Below are 27,538 nucleotides of genomic sequence, written 5' to 3' on the forward strand. Positions count from 1 at the left end.
GTCAGGTTTTCAGGATTTCCCTCAGATGAAAAGGCTGTGGTGATTACTAAGGCAGTGAAACTGATCAAATCACCTGTGCAAAATAATGGAAATCCTGAAAACCTGACCTGTTGGGGGGGCCTGAGGACTGGAATTGAGAAACACTGCTTTAATTGAAGGTTTGAGAGCCCTTTTGTATAACCCACTCCGGACTGCCGTCCTCGTATATGAATCCGAATCACAGACGGATACCTCAAGATGGAAATCCCATATGCACAGAAAAAGAGGCTAATACTAGCGACATGCCTCTTAACAACTTGTTATTAAAAAATAAAGTTTTACCCTCACGTAGGCAGAAAAAATGTCAGCATGTCAAAAAAAACACAAAATGGTACAGACTCGCACTCTGGTACCACCAACTAGGCACTCCATAGCGCAAAGGACCTGCTTCTACTCCTCCCCCTCCTCTCATCCTCTCCTCATGTGTCTGCCCGCCCACTCTCCCCGACAGACACTGTTCTGCTGCCTAAGGGAAGTGGGCGGGAATATTCAAGATAAAGCCAAACAAAAAGGAAAGATGGAGTCTGATATCCATCCAGTCAGTCCCTCCTGCCTCTGAGTGAGTACTATGAGATATCTATCTATCTATCTATCTATCTATCTATCTATCTATCTATCTATCTATCTATCTGTCTATCTACCCATATATCTATCTATCTATCTATCTATCTACATCTATCTTCCTTCCCTTCTTTCTTTCTCTATCTTCCTTCCTATCTATCTATCTATCTATCTATCTATCTATCTATCTATCTATCTATCTATCTATCTATCTATCTATCTATCTATCTATCTATCTATCTATCTATCTTTATCTTTCTTTGTATCTATCTGTCTGTCTGTCTATCTATCTATCTATCTACCTACCTACCTATCTTTCTTTCTCTCTCTCTCTGTCTATCTATATTTCTTTATCTCACCCCACATCCCATCACTAACCCCCGCCGCGCCGCTCCCCCCCCCCCCCCCCCCCCCCCCCGGGCTGCTCAGTCTAAAATGCCCGGGCCTATTTTTTGTCCCAGTCCGGGCCTGGGCACAGGACATTCATTTTGTATAGATCTGTTACGGTATATATTTTATGTCTATGATAGATCTCAGTGGAGCACTACTAATAAACCTTTCACAAACTTGCCCAACTAATTATGTAATGGAAAAATACTTAAGCAGAGGTTACTTAAGTGCAAACTGCACATCAAAACAAGAATGCCTCCTGAGATACAGTACACTGAAATTGCATGCAAATTTACCCTTTGAGGCTCCCTACTGGCTGGTCAGATCACCATTTACAATAAAAGACCAATAGGGTGGCCTGGATAGCAGTATGGGTTAGGGCCTCTGCTTATGCATTTTCTTTTTTTATCATAGGCTTATGCCGCGTACACACGACTGTTTTTCATGATGAGAAAAATGCAATTTTTGAAATTGGTCGTGAAAAACGGTCGTGTGTAGGCTCCAGAGCATTTTTCGCGACGAGAAAAATAACAATTAAAAATTTAGGGCCAGATTCACAGAAGAGATACGACGGCGTATCTCCTGATACGCCGTCATATCTCTGTGATCCGCCCGTCCTAACTATGCGGCTGATTCATAGAATCAGTTACGCATAGCTAGCCCTAAGATCCGACAGGTGTACTTGACTAAGGCCCCATACACACGACCGGATCTATCCGCTGGGATTTATCCGCAGATCAGTTCCAGCGGATAGATCCTGTGGTGTGTACGTCTGAGCGGACATTTATCGGCGGAAAAAATTCCAGCCGACGGATTTCCAGCGGATAAAAATTTCTTAGCATGCTAAGAAATCTATCCGCTGGAATCCTGTCCAGCGGATTGATCCGGTGGTCTGTACAGACTCACCGGATCAATCCGTCCGCTCCTCTCCCTCGCATGCGTCGTAATGATTCGACGCATGCGTGGAAGTCTTTATCTTCCAGCGTCGCGCACGTCGCTACGTCATCATCGCGGCGACGGCGCGACACGTCACCGCGGATGGATTCCGCGCGGATTTCGATCTGATGGTTAGTGCAACCATCAGATCAAAATCCGCCAGAGGATTTATCCGCTGGAACGGTCCGGAGGACCGTTTCCAGCGGATAATCCTCTCGTGTGTACGGGGCCTTACACTGTCGGATCTTAAGGATCTTAAGGATTCTATGCCGGCCGCTAGGTGGCGAGGCCATTGCGGTCGGCGTAGAATATGCAAATGACTAGTTACGGCGATCCACGAAGATCCGCTCGTTCGTCGCAATCCCGTACGTCGTACGGGATTGCGTACGTCGTCGCTAGTCGTTTTTACCCGTCGCAAAGTTACACCTGCTTTAACATGGCTTATCTTTAGATCAGCCATGTTAAAGTATGGCTGTCGTTCCCGCGTCGAATTTCGATTTTTTTTTTTTTGCGTAAGACGTCCGGGAATACGAAACGCGGTAACGCACGTTAGTGGTGCCAGAGTGTGATTCGATAGCATTTTGTGGGATTTATGACATGCTAACACTTTTTTTGCCTTTTATTTTTTAATAAAACATTTTTTTAAATGGACATTTTTTTCAACTTTCCATCTATTAAATCTTTTGCCCTTGTTGTTTTAAAGCGGTAGTTCACCCACAATCCCATGATGTTACCATCGAGACAGGCATTGTAGCGCGAGCTACAGTATGCCTGTCCCGATTTTTTTAACCCCGTACTCACCTCGTAGTCGTCCATCGTAGATTCCGGCTCCCGCGGGGAATGGGCGTGCCTATGGAGAGGGAGGATGATTGACGGCCGGCCCTGGCACGTCACTCTCCCCGAAGACAGCCGGAGTAGGTCTCGGCTCTTCACGGCGCGTGCGCACAGGCTATGCGCACGCGTCGTGAAGACCAAGCCTATTTCGGCTATTTCCGGAGAAGCGTGACGCGCCAGAGCCGGCCGTCAATCATCCTCCGTCTCCAGAGGCACGCCCATTCCCCGGTATCTTCGATGGACGACTACAAGGTGAGTATGGGGGGAAAAAATTCGGGACAGGCATACTGTAGCTCGCGCTACAGTGCCTGATTTAAAGGTAAAAGAAAAAAATTTTTTTTTTTTCCTGTCGATAGGGTGAACCCCCGCTTTAACTTTGGATAGTAAAACATTTTTTTTCTTATCGTCCATGGACGGACACAGCTCCTTAAATCTTGACATTTGGGGTTATGTTCCCCATTTCAAAAAAAACGTTGGGGCGCCGTAATTTCGCGCAATGCATGTTGGGAAATTTGAACACGGAGCATGCGCAGAACGTTTGGCGCAGGAACGCGCCTAATTTAAATGGTGCCCGCCCCATTTGAATTAGGCGGGTTTGCGCCGAGCGCATTTACGTTACACCGCCGCAAGTTTACAGGTAAGAGCTTTGTGAATCAGGCACTTACGCTGTAAACCTGCGGCGGTGTAGCGTAAATGGGATACGTTACGCTGCCGTGGAGCAACGTAATTCTTTCTGAATCTGGCCCTTAGAACCTGCTCTATTTTTTCTCGTCAGTTTTCTCGTTGTGAAAAACGGTCGTGTGTAGGCTTTAACGACGGGGAAAAAAACACGCATGCTCAGAAGCAAGTTATGAGAAGGGAAATTTGCATAATCAGCCCAAAGGGTGGCGCCATTTGAATAAAACTTTCCCTTTATAGTGGCGTCGTACGTGTTGTACGTCACCACGCTTTGCGCGAGCATTTTTTTTCACGATCGTGTGTATGCAAGGAAGGCTTGAGAGGAATTGCGTGGAGAAAAACTTTGCTTTTTTCCCATGACATGAATAACAGTCGTGTGTACGCGGCATAAGTTTGAATTACCCTGGTTTACTTAAATAGGTGTGCAATGCTATGTAAGGAGAATTAAGAAGTCATTATCTATGTCGAATTCATAGAAGACACAATATTTAAAATGTAAATCTACTTCAAACTGCAAGGGACAATCACAGCTCTAAATAAAATGACCAATAGTTTTTGCAACAACAGTAGCGATATCCCACCCCTAAAATCTATGTTGCAGACTTAACTTTTCTTTCTTGGCATTAGGCTGAGCACTGTGCTCTCATCTGGCCCCAATGGACTCTCTGCAACGACAAATAAAGACTGTAAGATTTGAGTTAATACAGGGCTCGACAAATCCCGGGCGCCAGGTCGCCATGGCGGCTAGAAATAGGGTCCTGGCGACTTGGCTTGGAAGGGGGGGGCAAAAAAAAAAAAAAAAAAAAAACATTTAAAAAAAAAAAAAAAAAATGTTGTGAGCTGGCGCCATCTGGTGGTGAGCCATTGGTATAACAAGTTATTACCACCAGATGTGTAAGCTGGCGCCATCTGGGGGTGGCCGTTGGTATTACAAGTTAAGCATTACAAGTTAAACAGCAATTCTAATGAAATTTTTCACTATTTTCACTGCCATCTTCTTCCCTCTAATTAGAACCCCCAAACATTATATATATTTTTTATCCCAACACCCTAGAGAATAAAATGGCGATCGTTGCAATACTTTCTGTCACGCCGTATTTGCGCAGCGGTCTTACAAGCGCACTTTTTTTGGGAAATAATCTCACTTTTTTTAATTAAAAAATAAGACAAGAGTAAAGTTATCCCCAGATAATGTTACGCCGAGTAAATTGATACCCAACATGTCACGCTTCAAAATTACGTCCGCTCGTGGAATGGCGTCAAACTTTTACCCTTTAAAATCTCAGGCAACGTTTAAAAAACTCTACAGGTTGCAAGTTTTGAGTTACAGAGGAGGACTAGGGCTAGAATTATTGCTCTCGCTCTACCAATCGCGGCGATTCCTCACATGTGTGGTTTGAACACCATTTACATATGCGGTCGCTGCTCACGTACGTGTTCGCTTCTGCGCGCAAGCTCGTTGGGACGGGGCGCGTTTTCTGGCTCCTAACTTTTTTAGCTTGCTCCTAGATTCCAAGCAAATTTGTCAACCCCTGAGTTAATATATGTTGATCACTAAGACTGATGAGTTATTTTTATTAGTATGTGTTTGTGCCCTATTTAAAAAGGGGTCTCTGAATGCATATGGCCCTAAATCAGGGGTCTCAAACTGGCGGCCCTGCAGCTGTCGCAAAACTACAAGTCCCATGAGGCATTGCAAGGCTGACAGTTACAAGCATGACTCCCACAGGCAGAGGCATGATGGAACTTGTAGTTTCGCAACAGCTGGAGGGCTGCCAGTTTGAGACCCCTGCCCTAATTGCAAGTACTACTCCAGGCGCGTACAGTCCATTTTTCAGCTTGTCATTGACTTTGACAGGCATGCTAGCAGCGGGTTGTATGTCTCACCTTATGCCAAAAAAAAATCAGGCTTTTATGCTTCAGCAGTACAATTTGGCAGAGGTTCTAACCCCCTCCCTGCCCTCTCCAAAACGTAAAAAAAAAACATGGGTTTAAATACACTTTTACTCTGTTTGGTATATTACTGCATGATAACTGTCTCCAAAATTGTTTAAAATACTGTAAATATGCTTATTTTAACACCAACTATTCCTACTTAAAGGGGTTGTAAAGGTAAAAAAAGTTTTCATAAATAGCTTCCTTTACCTCAGTGCAGTCCTCCTTCACTTACCTCATCCTTCCATTTTGCTTTTAAATTTCCTCATTTCTTCTGAGAAATCCTCACTTCCTGTTCTTCTGTCTGTAACTACACACAGTAATGCGAGGCTTTCTCCCTGGTGTGGAGTGTCGTGCTCACCCCTCCCTTGGACTACAGGAGAGTCAGGACGCCCTCAAACACACAGCTCCTTTCTCTATCTGCAACATAGAGAGCGTCCTGACTCTCCTGTAGTCCAAGGGAGGGGGCGAGCACGACACTCCACACCAGGGAGAAAGCCTTGCATTGCTGTGTGGAGTTACAGACAGAAGAACAGGAAGTGAGGATTTCTCAGAAGAAATAAGGACATTTAAAAGCAAAATCGAAAGATGAGGTAAGTGAAGGAGGCCTGCACTAAGGCCCCTTTCAGACTGGGGCGGGAGCTGCGGTGGCGGTATAACGCCGCTAAAAATAGCGGCGCTATACCGCCGGAATTGCCGTATTAACCCCCGCTAAAAATAGCGGCGCTATACCGCCGGAATTGCCGTATTAACCCCCGCTAGCGGCCGATAAAGAGTTAATACCGCCCGCAGGCGCATTGCGGGCGGTATTGCCGCGGTTTCCCATTGTTTTCAATGGGAAGGAGCGGTATACATGCCGCTCCTCTCACCGCTCCAAAGATGCTGCTGACAGGAGATTTTTTTCTCTCCCGCCAGCGCATCGCCTCAGTGTGAAAGCCCTCGGGCTTTCACATTGAGTCTGCAGTGAAGGAGTTTTTCAGGCGCGATAGCAGCGCTATTTTTAGCGCTGTACCGCCTGAAAAACTCCTCAATGTGAAAGGGGCCTAAGACCCCTTTCACACTTACAACGTTTTAGCGTTAAAAATAGCGCTAATAAAATGCTCCTGAAATGCTCTCCATGCATCTCAATGGACCCTTTCACACTGAGTCCTGCGAGCAGCATCTTTGGAGCAGCTTTTGGGCGCTGAAAACAACGCTCCAAAAACGCCCCTCTCCATTGAAATGAATTGAAAGCGCTGTAAAACGCCTTACCCTTTCACACTGAGGCGTGGCACTGGTGGGGAGTTGAGAAAAGTCCTGCAAGCAGCATCTTTGTAGCAGCTTTTGGGCGCTAAAAACAACGCTCCAAAAACGCCCCTCTCCATTGAAATGAACTGAAAGCGCTGTAAAAACGCCTTACCCTTTCACACTGAGGCACTGCAAAAACACCCTCAGGCTTTCACATTGAGTAGGCAGTGAAGGAGTTTTTCAGGCAGTATAGCAGCGCTATTTTTAGCGCTGTACCGCCAGAAAAACTCCTCAGTGTGAAAGGGGTCTAAAGCTATACTTTATGAATTGACTTTTATTATATAGCACTTTTCTTTCTGGAAATTCACAGCACTTTATCTACTGTTGGAGGCAGATACTGAGGCAGCCATCTTGGACACACTCCATCCTAGGGCAGTGATGGCGAACCTTGGCACTACATTTCCCATGATGCTCGCGTACACTGCAGAATACATGAGCATCATGGGAAATGTACATCTGGGGTGCCAAGGTTCACCATCACTGTATTGTCTCAATACAGGAGACAATTAGCTTACTAGCATGTCTTTTGAGTGTGGGGGAAAACTAGAGGGAACTCATACAAGCACAGGGAGGACATGCAAACTCCATGCAGATAGCATTTGGTCATATTGATTTATGTTTCTTTTTTTTAACTGAAACTTATAAGGACAAAGAAATGCATTGGTTGAAATTCATGAAATAATTCTTGCTCATTTTTTTTTTTTTTTAACAGGCCAGACCACCTTAATGGACACATTAAACAGGTTCACACATCCGAGAGGCCGCACAAGTGTGAGGTATGGCACTGGGGATGGGGGACTGTGGCTTACAGTCCTGTGAAAGTGATTGAATGTCAACATTTTCCTTGTGCGACTTAAAGCACCAGTCCCACTTTACAGGCACTGTTTCTGCAGTAACATTCTATTAATTGTCCATTTCTTGCATCTACAAGTCCAGGTAAAGGGTAATAAAATTTACATTTTCAATACTTTCACTGCCTTTATTTCCTAACTAGACTGATCTGCTGTGCAGAATTTGATATAGTTTTGACAAGTCACATTTTCCTATTGAAAGGGCCCACCAAAATGATTTTACACCCGTTTTTCTCCAAACTAGAAATCTGCAGAAGGATTTGCCAGCCAAGTGCACAGTGAGCAGGAGAGAGGAGGAGGAGGAGGACAGGTAATGCAAAATGAAAATGAAACACAACCTGAATATACTTTTCTGAAGCAAAGAAGCGGGACTGGTGATTTAATTGGGCCTAAAAAGTGTATGGCATTTTTCAGTTCTTTTGTCTGTGTGCATGTATCATCTAGTATGTTTGTGAGCAAGTCTTGTAATAATGTTAGCTGTTGTCAGGGTATGTTTAAAGGGATAATGCACCCAAAAGTGATATTTCAGGTTCTAGGTGGAAACTGATGGAGTGAGGAGGGTTGGGTGTTCCTGCCCTCCATTGTGTGCTCCGTCCCCTTTTCTTGTATCCAGCAGGTAAAGTGAGAACCCCTCATAATGGCCACAGCAGGTGGTTAGAAACTCAGGCCCGGATTCACAAAGACATACGACGATGTATCTCCAGATACGCCGTCGTAAGTCCGAATGGCCCCCGGCGTATCTGTGCGGCTGATTCATAGAATCAGTTACGCATAGATTTGGCCAAGATACGAGCGGCGTAAGTCTCCTACGCCGTCGTATCTTGGGGTGCAATAATTACACTGGCCGCTAGGTGGCACTTCCTTGATTTTTGCGTCGAATATGTAAATGAGCAAGATACGCCCGTATCACGAACGTACGTACGCCCGTCGCAATTAGTTACGCCGTTTACGTAAGACTTACGCCGGCGTAAAGATAAAGCTGGTCTCTAGGTGGCGCAGCCCATGCAAAGTCGAAACAAGCGTATCTTTTTATGTCGTTTGCGTAAGTCGTACGCGAATAGGGCTGTGCGTAGGTTACGTTCACGTCACAGGCATTGAGCCGACGTATCTTTGGGCGTAAATACGACGTGATACTGAGCATGTGCGCGCATGCGCCGTTTATTCGGCCATGCATCTACATGAGGTCAAGCCTCATTTAAATACAACACGCCCCCTACCAGCCTACTTTGAATTACGCGCGCTTACGCCGGCCCATTTACGCTACGCCGCCGTAACTTAGGACGCAAGTGCTTTGTGAATACAGCACTTGCCTCTTTAAGTTGCGGCGGCGTAGCGTAAATACGATACTCTACGCCCGCACAATGTAGAGCGGCCGTAAGTGAATCTGGGCCCCAGATACCAATACCAATAAAGTGTCTAAAAGGAATATACAGTATCTCACAAAAGTGAGTACACCCCTCACATTTTGTAAATATTTTATTATTTATTCATGTGACAACACTGAAGAAATGACACTTTGCTACAATGTAAAGTAGTGAGTGTACAGCTTGTGACATACTGAAGCAGAGCATGATCCCCTCACTTCAGAGACTGGGCCGCAGGGCAGTATTCCAACATGATAACGACCCCAAACACACCTTCAAAACGACCACTGCCTTGCTAAAGAAGCTGAGGGTAAAGGTGATGGACTGGCCAAGCGTGTCTCCAGACCTAAACCCTATTGAGCATCTGTAGGGCATCCTTAAACGGAAGGTGGAGGAGCGCAAGGTCTCTAACATTTACCAGCTCCATGATGTCTTAATGGAGGAGTGGAAGAGGACTCCAACGGCAACCTGAGAAGCTCTGGTGAACTCCATGTCCAAGAGGGTTAAGGCAGTGCTGGAAAATAATGGTGGCCACACAAAATAATGACACTTTGGGCCCAATTTGGACATTTTCACTTAGGGGTGTACTCACTTTTGTTGGCAGCGGTTTAGACATTAATGGCTGTGTGTTGAGTTATTTTGAGGGGACAGCAAATTTACACCGTGTTACAAGCTGTACACTCACTACTTTACATTGTAGCAAAGTGTCATTTCTTCAGTGTTTTCAAGTGAAAAGGTCTAAAAAAAAGTTACAAAAATGTGGGGGTGTACTTACTTTTGTGAGATACTGTATATGGAAAAGGATAGATGGTTTCACTTTCCAGCATCTAGCCAAAACTGTATATCAAGTGGAAATCCCCTTCATAATTAGGATGGTAGTTCACAGGTAAGTGCTGCAGCTCAATGCTTATTTTTAATATATAGGGCGTGTAAAATTTTTGTGCGTTAGTGTGCATTAAAGTGGTAGTAAACTGCTGGCATTTTTTTTTTTAACCTGCAAAGTTATAATGTGCATTGTACATCGTGTACTAGCACATTAGGTGAAACTCACCTTAGAACAAAGCGAGCTGTCACCGCTGACAGGGCTTCCATCTTCACCCATCTTCTTTCCGTGTTCGCAGACTCCAGCTGTGTGAGTGGCCGGGGGCCACGATGACGCCACTCCCGCACATGGGCACGGGAGCTATTGTTTTAGGGCACCCGGGCCAGTCTTGTGCCGTAAACAGCGTGAGTGACGTCATCGTGGCTCCGGCCACTCACACAGCTGGAGTCCGCGAACCCGGAAGGAAGATGGTGATGCCACCAGCTGCATGTACAGTAAATATCTCCTACGAGATATTTACAGTACCTATAGGTAAGCCTTGTTATACACTTACCTATAGGTAATATTCATGTATGGCAGTTTAAGCAGGCCCATTAAAATGACTGTAAATGCAAAAAATTGCATGAATTTTTTTGCATCTGTGTGTTCTTAACATGTTTGCATGATGGGACGTCACTGTTCTTCAATGCCCCTTAAGCGGCCTTCAGTGCAAGTCTATAAGATAAGTTCACATCTCTATGGTATATGGTAGTGCAGTGCTTTCCCGATAAAAAGAGTTGAACTTTATCTGCTTTGGGATGCGTTAGCTCCCGATTCACAATGAATGGGCTGCCTTAACACAATGCATGTAAATAGTTGGCGTAGTGCTGATTAATGACCGTACATTACCACACTACAGAAATGGGATACATAGATAATTTTTTATAAAATTAGTATTTTGTTTTTGTGAGATTGACAGGGTTGCAGGATGTGTAGTGTAATCAAGTTTAAAAAAAAACAAAAAACACTTTAATTATATATATATATTTTTATATATATATATATATATATATATATATATATTTTTTTTTTATTATTATTATATTTTGGATGCTAATTAGCATTGAAATGGTAGAGTTCCACCCAAAAGTTAAACTTTTGCTCTAAGCAATCCTGACATGTAATTTTTTTTGGGGGGGGGGTACCTAGTTGACAAGTACCCAGCTCCCACTTACGCCCAGTCCACCCAGCCAGCACCTCCCTCCCTGCAATCTTCTGTGACACAGAAGATCACAGGTCCCAGAAGATTGCACGGTCATTTAGGATGCGCAGCACGATTAGCGCATGCACAGTGCGCATCCCACTGTGAAGTGCACACCCCACAGTAGTGATGCCGGGGAGGGAAAGGGAGAGAAGCAAGGCTTTGGGTGACCGAACTGCTGGACCGTGGGACAGGTGAGTGTGTGTTTATTAAAAGTCAGCAGCTACACTTTTTGTAGCTCCTGACTTTTAATAAACACAGAAATGGTTGGAACTCCTCTTTAACAAGACTAAACAATATGTTGCTAGCATATTAGGGCAGGGACACAGCCATCCATCCTATATCATGTCTCAGGAGCACTGGTAGCCAATGTAATTAACTAAGCCGTGACAGAGGAGCATGCATCTTAATACCAGTCTAAGATTGGCACATGTTAATGCAAAGATTTCCCAGCACATGGGAATGGCTGAAGGCACTCATTTTCATATTGTAGAAATGTTATACATGGTCCGATCATTGCAAAACATGCTTAAATCAAGAACATCACTTGAAAATACCAGCCCATGTATGACCACCCTAAATTAGTTCATCTCTGCAGTCAAATTGAACTTGGTCTGGCAATTGATCAGACTGGCTAGGGAAATCACAGGGAAGGTAAGTGCATACTTCTTAGTATTCCCAAAATAAAGTAAACCTGTAACCGTGCTCAGTATACTGATTACTATCACACAAGCAGGAAGGTACACATTGCAATAGTATAGACAGTGACATTAAAGTGTATATAAACTCAAGAACTAATATTTATTATATCGCACCTTAAATGCATTAGCTTTCCCTTTTGTCTTAATTTTGTTCCTGGTGATCCTGCCGGTAACACAGTTCCTGCCCTAGGGTGACAACACTTACCTTGTATCTATAAAGGATCCGCATTGTCACCCTATGACAGGAAGTGTGTTTGGACAACAAAACACCTTCCCCTCTCCTTATATACATACAATGGGGAGGGGGTACAATAATGCAGAAGAGGCATAGAGCATGGGAAGTTGTCAGCTCACTGGATGTCTGGAAGGATCAAGCGATATTTTTGCAATTCTTGAACAGATATAACAAATGCTTTAAGGCTTCATTTCCACTGATGTTTTTACAGCCACTTTTCTGAGCGTTTTTTACAGCTTAAAAACGCCTGTCCATGTTATTCTATGGCATCATGCCCACATAGGCGTTTTTGAGCTGCAAATGGCATAGGCGTTTTTGAGCTGTAAAAAAAACGCAGGACCAGGGCGTTCTGAAGCTCCAGAGTAGAGCTGTAAAAACGCCAGACGTTAAAAAACGCGTGAAAACGCTCAAAAACGCTACCGCGGCATTTTTAAAGCTGCAGCTCACCAAAAAATATTATATATATTTTTTTTTTTTTTTTTTTTTACAAAATAAACATGGACAGGCGTTTTTAAGCTGTAAAAAAGGCTAACAACAGTGGCTGTAAAAACGCCAGTGGAAATGAAGCCTAATTGGTATATTTTACAGACCAAAAGAAAACAAATAAGAGGCTTTTATTGTTAGACCCGGTTCACACAGGGGCAGCACAACTTTGGGGGCGACTCGGCAGGGTGATCTCAAGACGACTTCAGAGGCGACTTGCATTGACTTCTTTATTGAAGTCAATGCAAGTCGCCCCCAAAGTTGTACAGGAACCTTTTTCTAAGTCGGAGGGACTTGAGTCGCTCCTATTAGAACGGTTCCATTGAACAGAGCGGAGCGCGACTAAGTCGCCTGACGAGTCGCCCCTGTGTGAACCGGCTCTTAGGGTTTACATACACATACATTTTGTGGGCAAACCACTTTAACACTTTTGTACACAAAGAAAAATTTAAGAAATGCTAATATCAATATTTTTTTTTGCTTTGCTGTGTTTTTCCAACCAGTTTTTAAGATAATATCTTTATCTCTGCTTTCAGACATGTAACGCTTCCTTCGCCACACGTGACCGTCTGCGCTCACACTTGGCATGTCATGAGGATAAGGTACCATGTCAGGTGTGTGGCAAATACCTACGGGCAGCTTATATGGCAGACCATCTGAAGAAGCACAGTGAGGGTCCTAGCAACTTCTGTACCATTTGTAATCGAGGTAACTATTAAGTAGGAAGAACTAATAGTATATGCAATTATGCTAGAGAAGGGAAATATTTTGTATAATGAAGGCGCCACAATGGCCTTGTCTGTTGTAATAATATTTTTGTTCAATGACAAATGAAGATAATGCAATTACAAAGCAAGACAGGATGAGTGCATTTGTGTGGGTGGGAATGGCTGTTATAAGGCTTGAATTTAAGATTCTAGATTGGAAAATAATCACTACTATACTACTAAATATCAAGTCATATGTCATTATACTAATAGAAGATAGATCCCAAAGCTATTAGAATAAAATATATAGATATCAACTAAACAAAATAAACATAAAAAAATAAGTGTACAAAGAAACAGAAGCTACCACTTGACAGTGCAATCACCACACCAAGCAAACAAGTATAAGCCTAGGTTCACACTGCTGCGAATTCAAAATCGCGGTAAAATGCGCGATTTTGCTGCGATTTCGGCCGCAATTTAATGTAAATCGCGACCCGAAATCGCAAAAAGTTGTACAGGAACTACTTTTTGAAATCGCAGATGCGGCGTCGCACTGATTAGGACAGTGCCATTGCCGACAATTGCCGCCGATTTGAGATGCGATTTGACATGTCAAATCTCATCTCAAATCGTTCCAAATCGTACCCAGTGTGAAAAAGAAAGATAGAAAAAGATAGAAAATAGCTCTAATATATCATATATCAGATGTTACCGTGCTTCAAAATACACATAAAACATCATGTGTAAATAATAATAATAAAAATGACATCGACATTCATGTCAAACATAAAATGAAGTGACAAATATTAATATATAACAAAGATATCAAACGCCGTATAAAGTCCATTCAGCAACCTCTTTCCCTAAACAAGAAGCAGGAAAAATAAAATATACACACACATTTTTTATGATCAAAATCCTTTCTAATGGGAAATAGGAACTCACACATCAAATATACTGTATAAATAATGAACGTAGATCAGCCAGGTGGTATAGAGCAACCAATCCGCTATCACTTTTCACTGATCTGACTGATAGAGCCTAGTAATGATAAACTCTGAGCTGGTACATTATGCCAACATGCTTCTATTGCTGAGAGTCTCTAGTGAATCTACATATAGCTTTGCTTTGAATATTTTATTTTAATTATAACAAGTACTTATATAGCTGAAACATTTACAGCAAGGTTGAGGCTTTAGCCATAGAGAAGACAGATCTCTCTGATTGCAGTAGTGAAAGGCCTACCTATTCATAGCCTGCTTCACCCTAAGCCTTGGGTGCTAAACATGTGGCCCATCATGCCGCTGCCTTTGGGAGACATGCTTGTAACTGTCGCTGGCTTGTAATGCTTCATGGGACTTGTAGTTCCACAACAGCTGGAGAGCTGCAGGTTGAGCACCCATGCCCTAACCAGGGATCTCCAAACTACGTGCCTTCAGGTGTTGCGGAACTACACGTCCCATGAGGCATTGTAAAAGTCTGACATTCACAGACACGACTAGGCATGATGGGAATTGTAGTTTCTGAACAACTGGAGGGCCGTAGTTTGGAGACCCCTGCGGGTCTAAGCAAATAATTTTTAATCCTTGAGGCAATCATGATTGTATGGCATCTACATAAACATTAAGCCTGATGCCGCATACACACGATTGTTTTTCGGCATGGAAAAAAACGACGTTTTTAAAAACGTCATTTAAAATGATCGTGTGTGGGCTTCACATCGCTTTTCGGCTTCTGAAAAATGTTGTTTTTCGTGTTGTTAAAAATGATCGTGTGTGGGCAAAAACGACGTTTTAAACCCGCGCATGCCCAGAAGCAAGTTATGAGACTGGAGCACTCGTTCTGGTAAAACTACCATTCATAATGGAGTAAGCACATTCATCACGCTGTAACAGGCAAAAAAGCGCAAATCGTCTTTTACTAACAAGGAATCGGCTAAAAGAAGCCCAAAGGCAAATAGAACTTCCCCTTTAGAGTGCCGTCGTACGTGTTGTACGTCACCGCGCTTTGTTCATCATTTTTCAAAAACGATGGCGTGTGGGCAACATCGTTTTTAATGATGAAGTTGGAAAAACATTGTTTTTTGGACATGCTGAAAAACTACGTTTTTTTTCCATGCCGAAAAACGATCGTGTGTACGCGGCATAAGATACACATTTCATTCTTAAATCAGTAATAATTATTCTATTTGGTGCCCGTCTAATGTATGTTAAATTTACGGGCACGGAAATGCTAGTAGGTTACTGGAGCAAATAAAAAAATGGAAAGAAGTAAAACATTTTCCCACAGCTGCCAGATTTGTAATTTTGTTTAAGTATTCTGAAACTTTCAAGAGTTGTAGTTGGCATCTGCTCTTAGTTTTCATTGCTCCAGCTTTGTAAATTAATTTCAGTGATATGTTAAAAAAATCTGCACACCTGTAGTGTTTTGTAGTTATTCAACATTCCTCGTAGCTTCCATATGCTACCCATTAAGCCTTCAATATTTAGTATTTTCTCAGTTCTGCAGAGGACTGTAGAAAACTCTCTTTTGCACATAAAGGTGAAAGAGAATTACCCATAGAGCATTGCCCTATTGATGGTGATTATTTGGTAAGGAATGTATTTTGCTTGCCATTTAGCCAATAGCATTTTGCTTACAGATCGTTTACAGAGCATTATTACGGCCGAGTGACGATAAAGGGTTGCTTGGTCTCCTCCTTGTCTATTCACAAAACATTTTCACGGAATACAAGACATTCTGTGAATGTACAATAGGGGAGTGTGATGTTCTTCTGTCCCTCCCTTTGTCCATTCACAGAATGCCGTGCATTCTATGAAAAGGATACATGACGTTTTGTGAGCGAACAAGGTGGAAATCTAGTGATCCATTATCATCACTGTACTATAGCCTGAAGTTTCAGTGCTGGAAGTTCTGCGCTTATAGTACTGCATGGGATGAATGAAACTAGGGGGTAGATTCAGGTAGCTATTACGGCGGCGTATCTCCAGATACGCCGCCGTAATTTCAAATCTGCGTCGGCGTATCGTTACGCTGATTCTCAAAGGCAGATGCGCTCAAAAAATAGGCTTCCTCGCCGACGTAACTTGAATGCGGCGGCGTATAATTGTGTGCAATATTACGTTGGCCGCTAGGGGCGCTTCCGTTGTTTTCAGGGAAGAATATGCAAATTACCTAGATACGCCGATTCACAAACGTACGTACGGCCGGCGCAATTTATTTACGTTGTTTACGTTAGGCTTTTTCGGCGTAAGGTTGTTCCTGCTATTAGGAGGCGCAGCCAATGTTAAGTATGGACGTCGTTCCCGCTTCGAAATTGGAATTTTTTTACGTCGTTCGCAAATAGGGCTGGACGTAATTTACGTTCACGTCGAAACCAATACGTCGTTGCGGCGTACTTGGGAGCAATGCACACTGGGATATGTACACGGACGACGCATGCGCCGTTGGGAAAACACGTCAATCACGTCAGGTCATCACACATTAGCATAAAACACGCCCCCCCTTCCACATTTGAATTACGCGGGCTTACGCCGGCCCCCTACGCTGCCGTAAGTTAGGAGGCAAGTGCTTTGTGAATACAGCACTTGCCTCTCAAACTTACGGCGGCGCAGCGTAAATACGATACGCTGCGCCGCCGTACGAATGGGCGCAGCTACATGAATCTAGCCCTAGGAGTTTTACCTAGCACAGCAGCATCCACATATGGGACAACCATCATTAGAGGTCATTTATATTTTGCATAGCAAATGCACAAATATCGTTTCTTTCCTTGAGCTCAGCTTTATGTATTTACATTCCTCGTTCTGTAGTTAAAGGGGTTGCAAAGGTACAATTGTTTTTTTTCCTAAATAGTTTCCTTTACCTTAGTGCAGTCCTCCTTCACTTACCTCATCCTTCCATTTTGCTTTTTAATGTCCTTTAAATGTTTCTTCTGAAAAATACTCACTTCCTGTTCTTCTGTCTGTAACTACACACAGTAATGCAAGGCTTTCTCCCTGTTGTTGAGTGTCGTGCTCGCCCCCTCCCTTGGACTACAGTAGAGTCAGGACACTCTACGTTGCAGATAGAGAAAGGAGCTGTGTGTTAGTGGGCGTCCTGACTCTCCTGTAGTCCAAGGGAGGGGGCGAGCACGACACTCCACACCAGGGAGAAAGCCTCACATTACTGTGTGGAGTTATAGACAGAAGAACAGGAAGTGAGGATTTCTCAGAAGAAATAAGGACATTTAAAAGCAAAATGGAAGGATGAGGTAAGTGAAGGAGGACTGCACTAAGGTAAAGGAAGCTATTTAGGAAACATTTGTTTTACCTTTACAACCCCTTTAATTGTTAAGCAGTGTGAAGCTCATTAGGTTTAAGTTTTCTCATATTCTATGACAAAGGAAAGATATCCTCAAAATAAATGCATCAATTGCTAAAACAGCTTGAAAGACTCTTTAGGGCTTATGTTGATGGTCTTTTGTTTATGCAAGAACTGCCCCCCCCCCCCCCCCCCCCATGCGACCTAGAAGGAGGTCAACTGCAATTCAAATGCTAATGTTAATAGACTGGGAACAATCTCAGAAGCATCTCAAACTATTCTACAAGCACTTGAAAGTAAGTTGCATTTGCACTTTAACACAAGACCTTACTTTTGAATGTTGGAAGCATCACATACAAAGCAAGCAGAGAAGGATCTACCTATACTCATCCAGTAGCTGAAGTTCTGCATTCACAGCAAGTTTTCTTTGTAATTCATGGGACTGCAGCACGCATGCATCAGAGGGATCCAGATTTTATGTTTACAAATGCATGTCTATTAATGCAAGTGTGTTAACCCTTACACTGCTTACATTTCATAAGCACAGCTATGATTGGCCTATGCTTATTAACGAAAATAGGATAAATAGCCCTCAATAACCGACTCGGAGGTGCAGCGTCACCGTCTCACCGATATAATTACAAACTACTGCAATAAACCTGTATCTTAGACTACAACAGACCCACAAATATATATAAACAACAAATCAAGCACAATAGGAATATTTTTTTTAGTACAAAACAGTTAAAATTACTTGGAAATTACTTGGAAAGGCACTGGTTTCCTTCCAACCAGGGCCCTCCACATCATGGAACTGATGTGAGTCGACCCACAATAAGTACAAAATAATGAGCAGTCCAAATTTTGTTTCTTGTCGCCTTATGTGTACCAATGCTGCTGTGTATGTTACATTAGCACACTACTGTTGTTGCTACGATTGATTGATTGATTGAATAAATTCATTTCTGTCATGAACTCCTTTTTCAGGCAGATGAAATCAAAGTTGTATACAAAAGATAAGGAGCTGCTTAAAAATGGAATCCACACTGTCTATCCTTCAGAGTGCATCACAACCACACATACCTGATAGTGAGCTAGAATCGTGTGCCATATATCCACTGGATCTCAAACAAATGCCATTCACCTCCAGCTTTGTCTTAATGTGGTTGTAAAGGTACAATTTGTTTTCCTAAATAGCTTCCTTTACCTTAGTGCAGTCCTCCTTCACTTACCTCATCCTTTGATTTTTGCTTTTAAATGTCCTTATTCCTTCTGAGAAATCCTCACTTCCTGTTCTTCTGTCTGTAACTCCACACAGTAATGCAAGGCTTTCTCCCTGGTGTGGAGTGTCGTGCTCGCCCCTTCCCTTGGACTACAGGAAAGTCAGGATGCCCACTAACACACAGCTCCTTTCTCTATCTGCAACGTAGAGAGCGTCCTGACTCTCCTGTATTCCAAGAGAGGGGGCGAGCACGACACTCCACACCAGGGAGAAAGCCTTGCATTACTGTGTGTAGTTACAGACAGAAGAACAGGAAGTGAGGATTTCTCAGAAGAAATAAGAACATTTAAAAGCAAAATGGAAGGATGAGGTAAGTGAAGGAGGACTGCACTAAGGTAAAGAAAGCTATTTAGGGGAAAAAAATTACCTTTACAACCCCTTTAATGGGACACTGAATTCTCAGTAATGTTGAAGGATGGTAGAATTTCTATCAAAATCTTCCTGAAAATACAGTCATTCCACAGAACAACATGCAAATATATTCAAGATAGGCTAGATTTTATGAAGTGAATTGATGTATCCCATAGGCACTGTGGGGGTCCTGTACTTGGCATCGGACCGGATGGTCCTGTACTTGGCATCTGACCGGATTTGTGGTGCCTTCCTTGCTTACAAATATTGGGCACGCTGAATATTCCCCCTGAGGCATTTACATTTTAACACAAGGCCTTATTTTTTTTAGAGCTGGAAGCATCATACATAAAGCAAACACAAGTTGGTGCCTGCATCACATACAAATATTGGGGAGCCCTGTTTACTTACTGATAGATGGGCCCTTGTATATGGCTGGGCAGCAGCAGTATCTGGGAACAAAGCGAGCCAGTGATATTCAACATACTTCTTGAATGAGTGTTAGTGCTACAGGTTGCAGTTATTTCCTCACAGTCACCAATTACTTTTACGTTGAAAAACAAAGAGGTGCACAGCATATCGTTGGGATAAAACTCAAAGGTGAACATAGACATACTGTACTAAGCAGATATATTCCAGCAACGTCTATTGCTAATGACTCCAGACATTTCACATCCTTACAATAATAGGGCCCATGTGAGACCTTAGCGCCGCCCCAGAGAGCCATTAGTCACTCTTAGTTATAGGTGGCCACCAATCACTTTTCGTTATGTAAAGTCACACAAAGCTCAAGGACACTAAGAAACCAGAGCCATACCAACCAAGTAATAAACCTGTTTAGTGGTTTTATTGTATACATATGCAATATAACAAATTATTTCAAATAACAGTAATAACAGGCTTTAGCGTCTTATGGTAACCGTACATGCTTAAAAAAAATTATAGCAAAATACAGAATTTAATATCAATAATCAGAATTAAACTTATGCACCCAGTGTAGGACTGTTTTGTGCTGTATATGATTCGACCAATAGAATCTTCATGTTTATTTCTATGTAAATTCACAGACAAAGGGGAGTTAATTATGGCAGGCCATAACTCCCATGTACATTATTATCTTACATATGCATATTTATATTTTGTATTCTTTTCAGCCAGCAAATGGAGCTTTAGTCTCCTTTTAACATATTTTCCTGAGATTCTTAGCCCCTCTACACAGCTCCTATCTCAAGCTGAAATTTACACACAGTGTCCTAAAAAAAGTGACTACTTCCCTCCTCTTTTCTCTTTATGGTTCCATCCCAGGTTTCAATGAGAGACAGCATGCCTGAAAGGGAGAAACTACTGGGTTGTTCTCCCTTTCCGATAACACATAGTACCCAGAGCTTCCTTTGTCTTGTATTAAAGGAGAAGTCCAGCCTGAGCTTGTTTGGCTCGGCTTCTCATAGGCCTCGTACACACGACCGAACATGTCCGCTGAAACTGGTCCGTCGGACCAGTTTCAGCAGACATGTTCGGTTGTGTGTAGAGCCGACCGGACAATTTTCCCGCCGACCGGACAGGATTCCAGCGGACAAATGTTTCTTAGCATGCTAAGAAACATGTCCGCTGGAAGCCTGTCCGCCGGACATGTCCGATGGTCAGTACGACTCATCGGACATGTCCGCTGGCCCGAGAACCCGCGCATGACGTCGAAGTGATTCGACGCATGCGTGGAAGCATTGAACTTCCGGGTTCGCGCACGTCGCCGCGTCATCGTCGCCCCCACGTCACCGCGTATTCTGTTCGCGGGGATTTTGGTTTGATGGCGTGTACAACTTTCAGACCAAAATCTGCTAGCAGACATGTCCGATGAAAACGGTCCGCGGACCGTTTTCCTCGGACAGGTCCGCTCGTCTGTACGAGGCCATATGGGTCACAGGAGTGCAATTCGTTTTGCACTCCTGTGACCTGTTTTTCAGCAGAGGGCGGTCTGAAGTCTGCTCTCTGCTGACATCACTGGAATCAGTCCAGGTACCATGTCACCATGACAATAAAGTCTGGATCTGCCAGGTGCCTGGACTAATGCCGGTCTCAGCCCCTCAGCGAGCTGCTGAAAGTCTGAGATGGCCACTCCCCGCCCCTCCACAGCTTAGCGCTTCAGTGAGCGTGGAGGAGCAGAGAGGAGATAATCAGCAGCTCTCCGCTCGGGAATCTGTGAGAATCGTGCCATCGGCAATGTTTGATGGCTCAGTTCTTGGTGCAGAGGTGACGGTGAACAGATACAGCGAGTGAGTGTGCATATAATATAAATATATTGTGAATATTTTATTATATCTTTTCATGTGACAACACTGAAGAAATTACACTGTTCTGCCACTTTCCGGCCACCATGCTGCAGTTCAGTTTCAGGGTCTTGGCAATCTTCTTATATCCAATACCATCTTTATGTAGAGCAACAATAATTTTTTTCAGATCCTCATAGTTTTTTGCCATGAGGTGCCATGTTGAACTTCCAGTGACCAGTATGAGAGAGTGAGAGCGATAACACCAAATTTAACACACCTGCTTCCCATTTACGCCTGAGACCTTGTTACACTAACGAGTCACATGACCATGGGGAGGAAAAGTGGCTAATTGGGCCCAATTTGTACTCACTTTCGTTGACAACTGTTTAGACGTTAATGGGCAGTGTGTTGAGTTATTTTGAGGGGACAGCGAATTTACACCATTGGACAACCTATCAAACTGGGGCCGCCAATAGTTAGTGGTAAAGCAATGCTTGTTTTAATGGTACTTTACTACTGTTTAACCACTTATGGACCAGCCGCCGCAGTTGCACTGCAGCAAGTTGGCTCTCCTGGTCTTTAAGACCACTAGGGGGCACGAGCCCGCGGTGCAACGCCAGAGCCAATGCGCATGGACGAGTCCACGATGTCCACCAGCCACCCGCGATCGTTCCAGAGAGAGACAGAACAGGGATCTGTCAATGTGTACAGACAAATCCCCGTTCTGTCAGGGGAGGATAGACAGATCTGCTGTCCCTAGATTAGGAACAGCAATCTGTCTTCTCCTCCAGTCACTACACTGCCCCCACAGTTAGAAACACCTCCCTAGGGAACACTCCCCTTCTATATATATATATATAGACTAGAGTATACAACACACATACAATATACAGGTATGTACAATTTACTGGTGCTGATTCTTTGTAAAACTTTTTATGTGCTTCATTATCCTTGCCACAAACAACCAGGTGTTTATCAGGAAGCAGAAAAGGAAGACATCAGTGCGCACTTGCGCAAGTTGGTTCAGCACTCCAATGGGTTGTTGATCAGTGATTGAGCAGCATGCCCTGAAAAATTATAGTGTAATGTGAATGTTAGAATGCTGTTGGTGGTTGTGAGGAAATAATGATGGAATGTGTTTGTTGTGTGAACAATTTGTGAGGATTTGTGTGATGTTTCCAGGGTCAGGAATAAGGAGAGAAAAAATGTACATGTATGGAGCTAATGATATAGCTATTATGGAGTCAGAGGTTTGTGTGTGGCAGCGTCTCATTTGCTTTTATCTTGTTTAGGTTTCTCCTCTGCCTCTTACTTAAAAGTCCACGTAAAAACACATCACGGCGCCCTCCTCAGTGCGGGCCCTCACCGGCCGGAATCCACCCCAAATGGTGCAGCACTGTTCCAATGTGTCCGGACCTGTGGCGTGAAAGGCAAGCTTTACACAGCCGGCTGTCCGTGCAGAGGGGGGCGCAAGACGGAGATAGGAGGGGTGTTAGCTGTACATTACCCACAAATGTAAGACAGCATGTTAAAGGGAAACTCCACTTTTTCTGAGAAAAAAAACACTCCAAATCAATTATATATATATATATTGAGAGGATTTAAAAAAAAAAGTAATTTCACATTTTCTATCTGTCTTTCTTCTATGATTACATAACAGATCAATGCATTTAAATTAATGAGTAAATAGGAGGGTTTGCCTGCTGTAATCACAACTATGACCAGTGCCAAATTACCAGATAGGTAGCGTAGGCCCACACTGTTTAAGGGCCTTGCGACAACAGATAAAATTGATATTATTATTATTATTATTATACAGGATTTATATAGCGCCAACAGTTTGCGCAGCGCTTTACATCAGGGAAGACAGTACAGTCACAATACAATTCAATACAGGAGGGATCAGAGGGCCCTGCTCGTTAGAGCTTACAATCTAGAAGATATTGATTTGATCTTGAAAGATAATTACAATGAAGCTTTCCTAAATTGTTTACGAAAGATAGTAAAACATGAATCAGCCTGGAAGAAATTAAAACTTTACAATATAGAGAAAATATTGTATAATACTGTAATACTGTACAGTAGTGATGGTAGACATGTACACTACTTAGTTCATTGTTATTCCACTAGAGCGCATAAAGTCATTTTTGGCCCCTCACCCCGCTTCTCAATTCGCTGCATGGGAGAAGAGGTAAGAAGTCAGCACCCCTTGCTTCTCACTTTAATGTAAGATGTCATTTCCGAAAGCAGAACACCCCCTCCCCCCCCGCTTGTCAACTTTGATCTTTAATATGACATCTCACTGTCGGCAGCGCCCCCCTCCCCCTCGCTTCTCAACTTTAATGTGACATGTCATTTTGCTTAGGGCCCCAGGGAGGTGAGGATCGGCACTGAGCGCACGTAGAAGAAACCCCCCCGGTTCTGACTGTCTAGGGCCTCCATATAGTTTAATCTGGCATTGACTATCACAATCAGTCCCAGTGTTATTAAAAGAGAAAACCCAAATCTTTGCATTTCTTTAAATGTACACTACCCTTGGAAATTTTTTCACCAAAGGAGAAGTATGGCTCAGCCCGGCTCCCGGTGGGTGTGCTATGCGAGGTAAGCCTGCGCTTAGTACGCCCACCCCCCTCCCACAAAAACCACCACACTTACACGCACTCGAAATTGAGTTAACATGCACGCACTTTGACCACGCGGTCTCTAAAAAAAGAGAGGCGAAGGACTAAAGGAGAAGTATGGTCAAAGCTTTTTTTGGCCCTACTTCTATGGATCACAGGAGTGCAGTTTGTTCTACACTCATGTGACCTGTTTTCCGCCAGTCCAAGCTCTGGAAAGACCTCCTCTCTTTACAGTCTGGATCCACCCAGATGCCTGGACCGGCAACTGGCTCAGCCTTTCAGCTAGCTGCTTGGAAGCTGAGCCAGGCGCTCCCACCTCCTCCACAGCCCAGCACTCCTGTGAGCTCTAGAGGGGCAGAGAGCCGGTGACTGACCGTCACCGGCTCTCTGCTCACTGAAGACTGAGGATCAAGTGATCAGCAGTCTTTGATTGCTCAAGACTCAGTCTTAGAAGCAGCAGGGGACAGATGCAGCATTGGAGCAATTTTTTTTATAGACTACTAGTACTACTACTGTATCAAACCCAAGGGCAGTGCAGCAGATGCTTGAAATTTTAACTCAAACACTGTGGTCAGTTTTACAAACTAATAGCTGGCTGCAAAATAAAATTCAGAGGTAATGTTCAATTACAAAAATTACAAAATAATTTGTGTATCAGTGATATAAGTTATATCTAAGTGAATGTGGAGTTTCCCTTTTAAGGGTAATAATAAATCATAGACCAGGAATGCAGACAGACAAAAACATTATATTCATACTAAGGGTCTACGCACACTGGGCTTAAAAAAAAAATGCCAGTTCCCTTGGCTCATATAAAGCACTTTTATACAAGTGTGTAGCATTTTCTTCTGCCAGAAACTCCTCTCAAAAACACAATCCAGAAGGGTTTCTATTCCTGCCTCTAAGCACTGAGCCTAGGATATGTTTCTAAACGTCCTTATGTGCATGGACACCTAGGGGGGAATTTACTAAAACGAATCCACTCAGAACCTGGTGGAGCTGTGCATGGTAGCCAATCAGCTTCTAACTTCAGCTTTCTTAAATTAAGCTTTGACCATAAAACCTGGAAGCTGATTGGTTTCTATGCAGAGCTGCATCAGATTTTGCAGCATGCTGTTTTAGTAAATAAACCCGATAGGATAACATTGAGCTGCTTCTACATGCAAAACACAAAACTCCTGTAGAAGCAGCATTTTTGAAGCCCAGTGTACATGGACCCTAATTCATTTAAGTTCAGGTGACAGAGCCAGATAAAGTTTACCATATATATACATGGAACTCCCAAACAGGTTATGTAGATAAAGGCTTTGGACTTTGGATGGTAGATGATGTAAAAAGGTTTATTCAGTAAAGAAGCTCAAAAATAAACACATGGGTACTGTAGAAACGAATCATATTTCAGTTTTATAATGTCATATTGCTGAAAGATGAACTCTGGTTGATGTGGGTTTCTGCATTCTGTTTGTTCACTTTATTGAATAACCCTTTTATAAGACAAAAAGGTTTACCTACATGCTATAGAAGCCAGACATAGTTTTGTTTCAGTCCAATCTAATTTCTATATCAAATAGCCTGTTTTATATATTATTTATTTAAATATTACATGGCCTGTTGGCATGCAAACCAATGTAGTATTTTAACATTAGTATGTTACAGAGGAGATAATGCATTACACAAAACCATATTTTAAGTAGTTATCGCATTGTTCACTATATAGTCATTTTTCATGATTTTCACATTTTGAAGGTTTGCTCTTCCATATTTTAATTGTTTGCATTAGTAGAGTTGATTGGTCCATAGGAAGGGAAAATATAAACTAGTGTGACATTTATCAATTATGGGGCATATTTATAAAAGTCATAGCAAATTCTCAAATTACAACCAAACAGATTGGTATCCCCATGACAAGAGGTCGGTATCCCCATGACAAGTGGGTAGTAGGCATTGAGCTCTCCCCCAGAGTGCAAGATACCAGTATGGATACCCTTTAGCATTGGGGGAGAGCTTAGATAAGTTTGAGCTCCAGCTCAATAAACTTCAGCAGTCCTGATGCATAGGAGAGTATGTCAACATAGGGCAATATGCAAGTAGGTTGTCATCCTTTTTCTGGCGAACTGATAAAATTTTACTTTCAGTAAATTTTTTACTGTTTACATACTGACACAAACTGGTGAGAAGAGAGGGCTCTGAAGGCAAGTGCACCAGGGGAGAGGTTGTAACACACTATTGCCCCCCACACTAGTAGCTCCTAGGGGGGTCAAACAGTGTTTAACAGTATCAAACAAAAGTGCTCTTATGCCCTGTACACACGATCAGATATCTGATGGAATCTAATCCGATGGATTTTTTTGTCGGATATATGATGAAGCTGACTTTCATCAGTCTTGCCTACACACAATCAGTCAAAAATCTGACCGTGTCCAACGCGGTGACATAAAACACTACGACGCGCTGAAGTTCAATGCTTCCGAGCATGCGTCGACTTGATTCTGAGCATGCATGGATTTTTCTCCGATGGAGTTCCACACAGACGATCAATTTTTTCTATCAGTTTTTTATCCATAGGAAAATTTTAAAACATGTTCTATTTTTTTTTCACCAATGGAAAACAAACCGATGGGGCCCACACACGATCGGTTTGTCCGATGAAAACGGTCCAATGGTCCGTTTTCATCAGACAAACCAATCGTGTGTACAGGGCTTTAAAGTGGTTCTAAAGGCTCAAGGTTTCTTACATTCATATCTATGCACGAAGGTAAAAAATTTAATCTGTGCAGCAGCTCCCCCCAATACTTACCTGAGCCCCATCTCACTCAAGCAATGTGCACGAGAGCCTCAGCTCTCCGGGGACACTCCCTTCTCATTTTCTGAGACAGCAACGGGAGCCATTGGCGTCACAGCTAGTGAGCCAATGAGGAGAGAGAGGAGTGGGGTCGAGCCGTGAATGGACACACAGAGCTGCAGCTCGGGAACCCCCATTGCAAGCTGCTTGCTCTGGGGGCACTCGGCAGAAGGGAGGGGCCAAGAGGGCTGACGAGGGAACCGAGAAGAGGAGGATCGGGGCTGCTCTGCACAAAACTGCTGCATAGAGCAGGTGAGTATGACATGTCTGTTATTTATTTATTTTAAAGAAAGTGGTCAGTGCTATAAAAATGCACTGATTACTGTATAAATGACACTGGCAGGGAAGGGGTTAACACTAGTGGTGAACAGAGGGTTAAGTGTTGTACAGGGAGGCGCTTTCTAACTGTCAGGGGGATGGGCTCGCTGGGAGTAGAGAGATCGCTGTTCTTGATCACTAGAAACAGCAGATCTCTCTCTACTCTCCTGTCAGAACAGGGATCTGCCTTGTTTGATTGATTGATTGATTGATTTATTGTATTTGTAATGCGCCAAATACTGACCCGTCAGGGAAGCGTCTAAGCGCAGAAGACATACCTGTAAATAGATAAATCAAGTCAGGGAAAGAAAATAGAAGGAAAAGAAAAAAGGAGAGCACAAAAAAGCAAACTACCAAGGAACAACAGGGAAAACTAACGTGACTCAGCCTGCTTTTCCCTCAAAAAACCAAGTTTTTATCCTTTTACGAAAGGCCATAATGGAGGGGAGAGACCGGATAGAAACAGGGAGACTATTCCATAGGGCCGT

The 27,538-nt window shown here is 43.2% G+C and overlaps 1 protein-coding gene across 5 annotated transcripts in view; it reads left to right on the plus strand.

The window, feature by feature from the left end:
• The window catches only part of PATZ1 (POZ/BTB and AT hook containing zinc finger 1), a 47,309-nt gene that overhangs the window by 17,255 nt on the left and 2,516 nt on the right, over positions 1–27,538 (plus strand). For 2 of the 5 annotated variants that reach the window (XM_040349851.1, XM_040349842.1), the window contains exons 3-6: positions 7,373–7,436; positions 7,756–7,821; positions 12,894–13,065; positions 22,562–22,699. In XM_040349851.1, coding sequence (XP_040205785.1) covers positions 7,373–7,436; positions 7,756–7,821; positions 12,894–13,065; positions 22,562–22,699 — 440 coding nt within the window. The remainder of the gene's footprint in view (positions 1–7,372; positions 7,437–7,755; positions 7,822–12,893; positions 13,066–22,561; positions 22,700–27,538) is intronic. The other 3 variants (XM_040349860.1, XM_040349871.1, XM_040349882.1) reach the window with 3 other exon arrangements.

Source organism: Rana temporaria, chromosome 1 (genome assembly GCF_905171775.1).
Source record: "Rana temporaria chromosome 1, aRanTem1.1, whole genome shotgun sequence".
Classification (NCBI taxonomy): domain Eukaryota; kingdom Metazoa; phylum Chordata; class Amphibia; order Anura; family Ranidae; genus Rana; species Rana temporaria.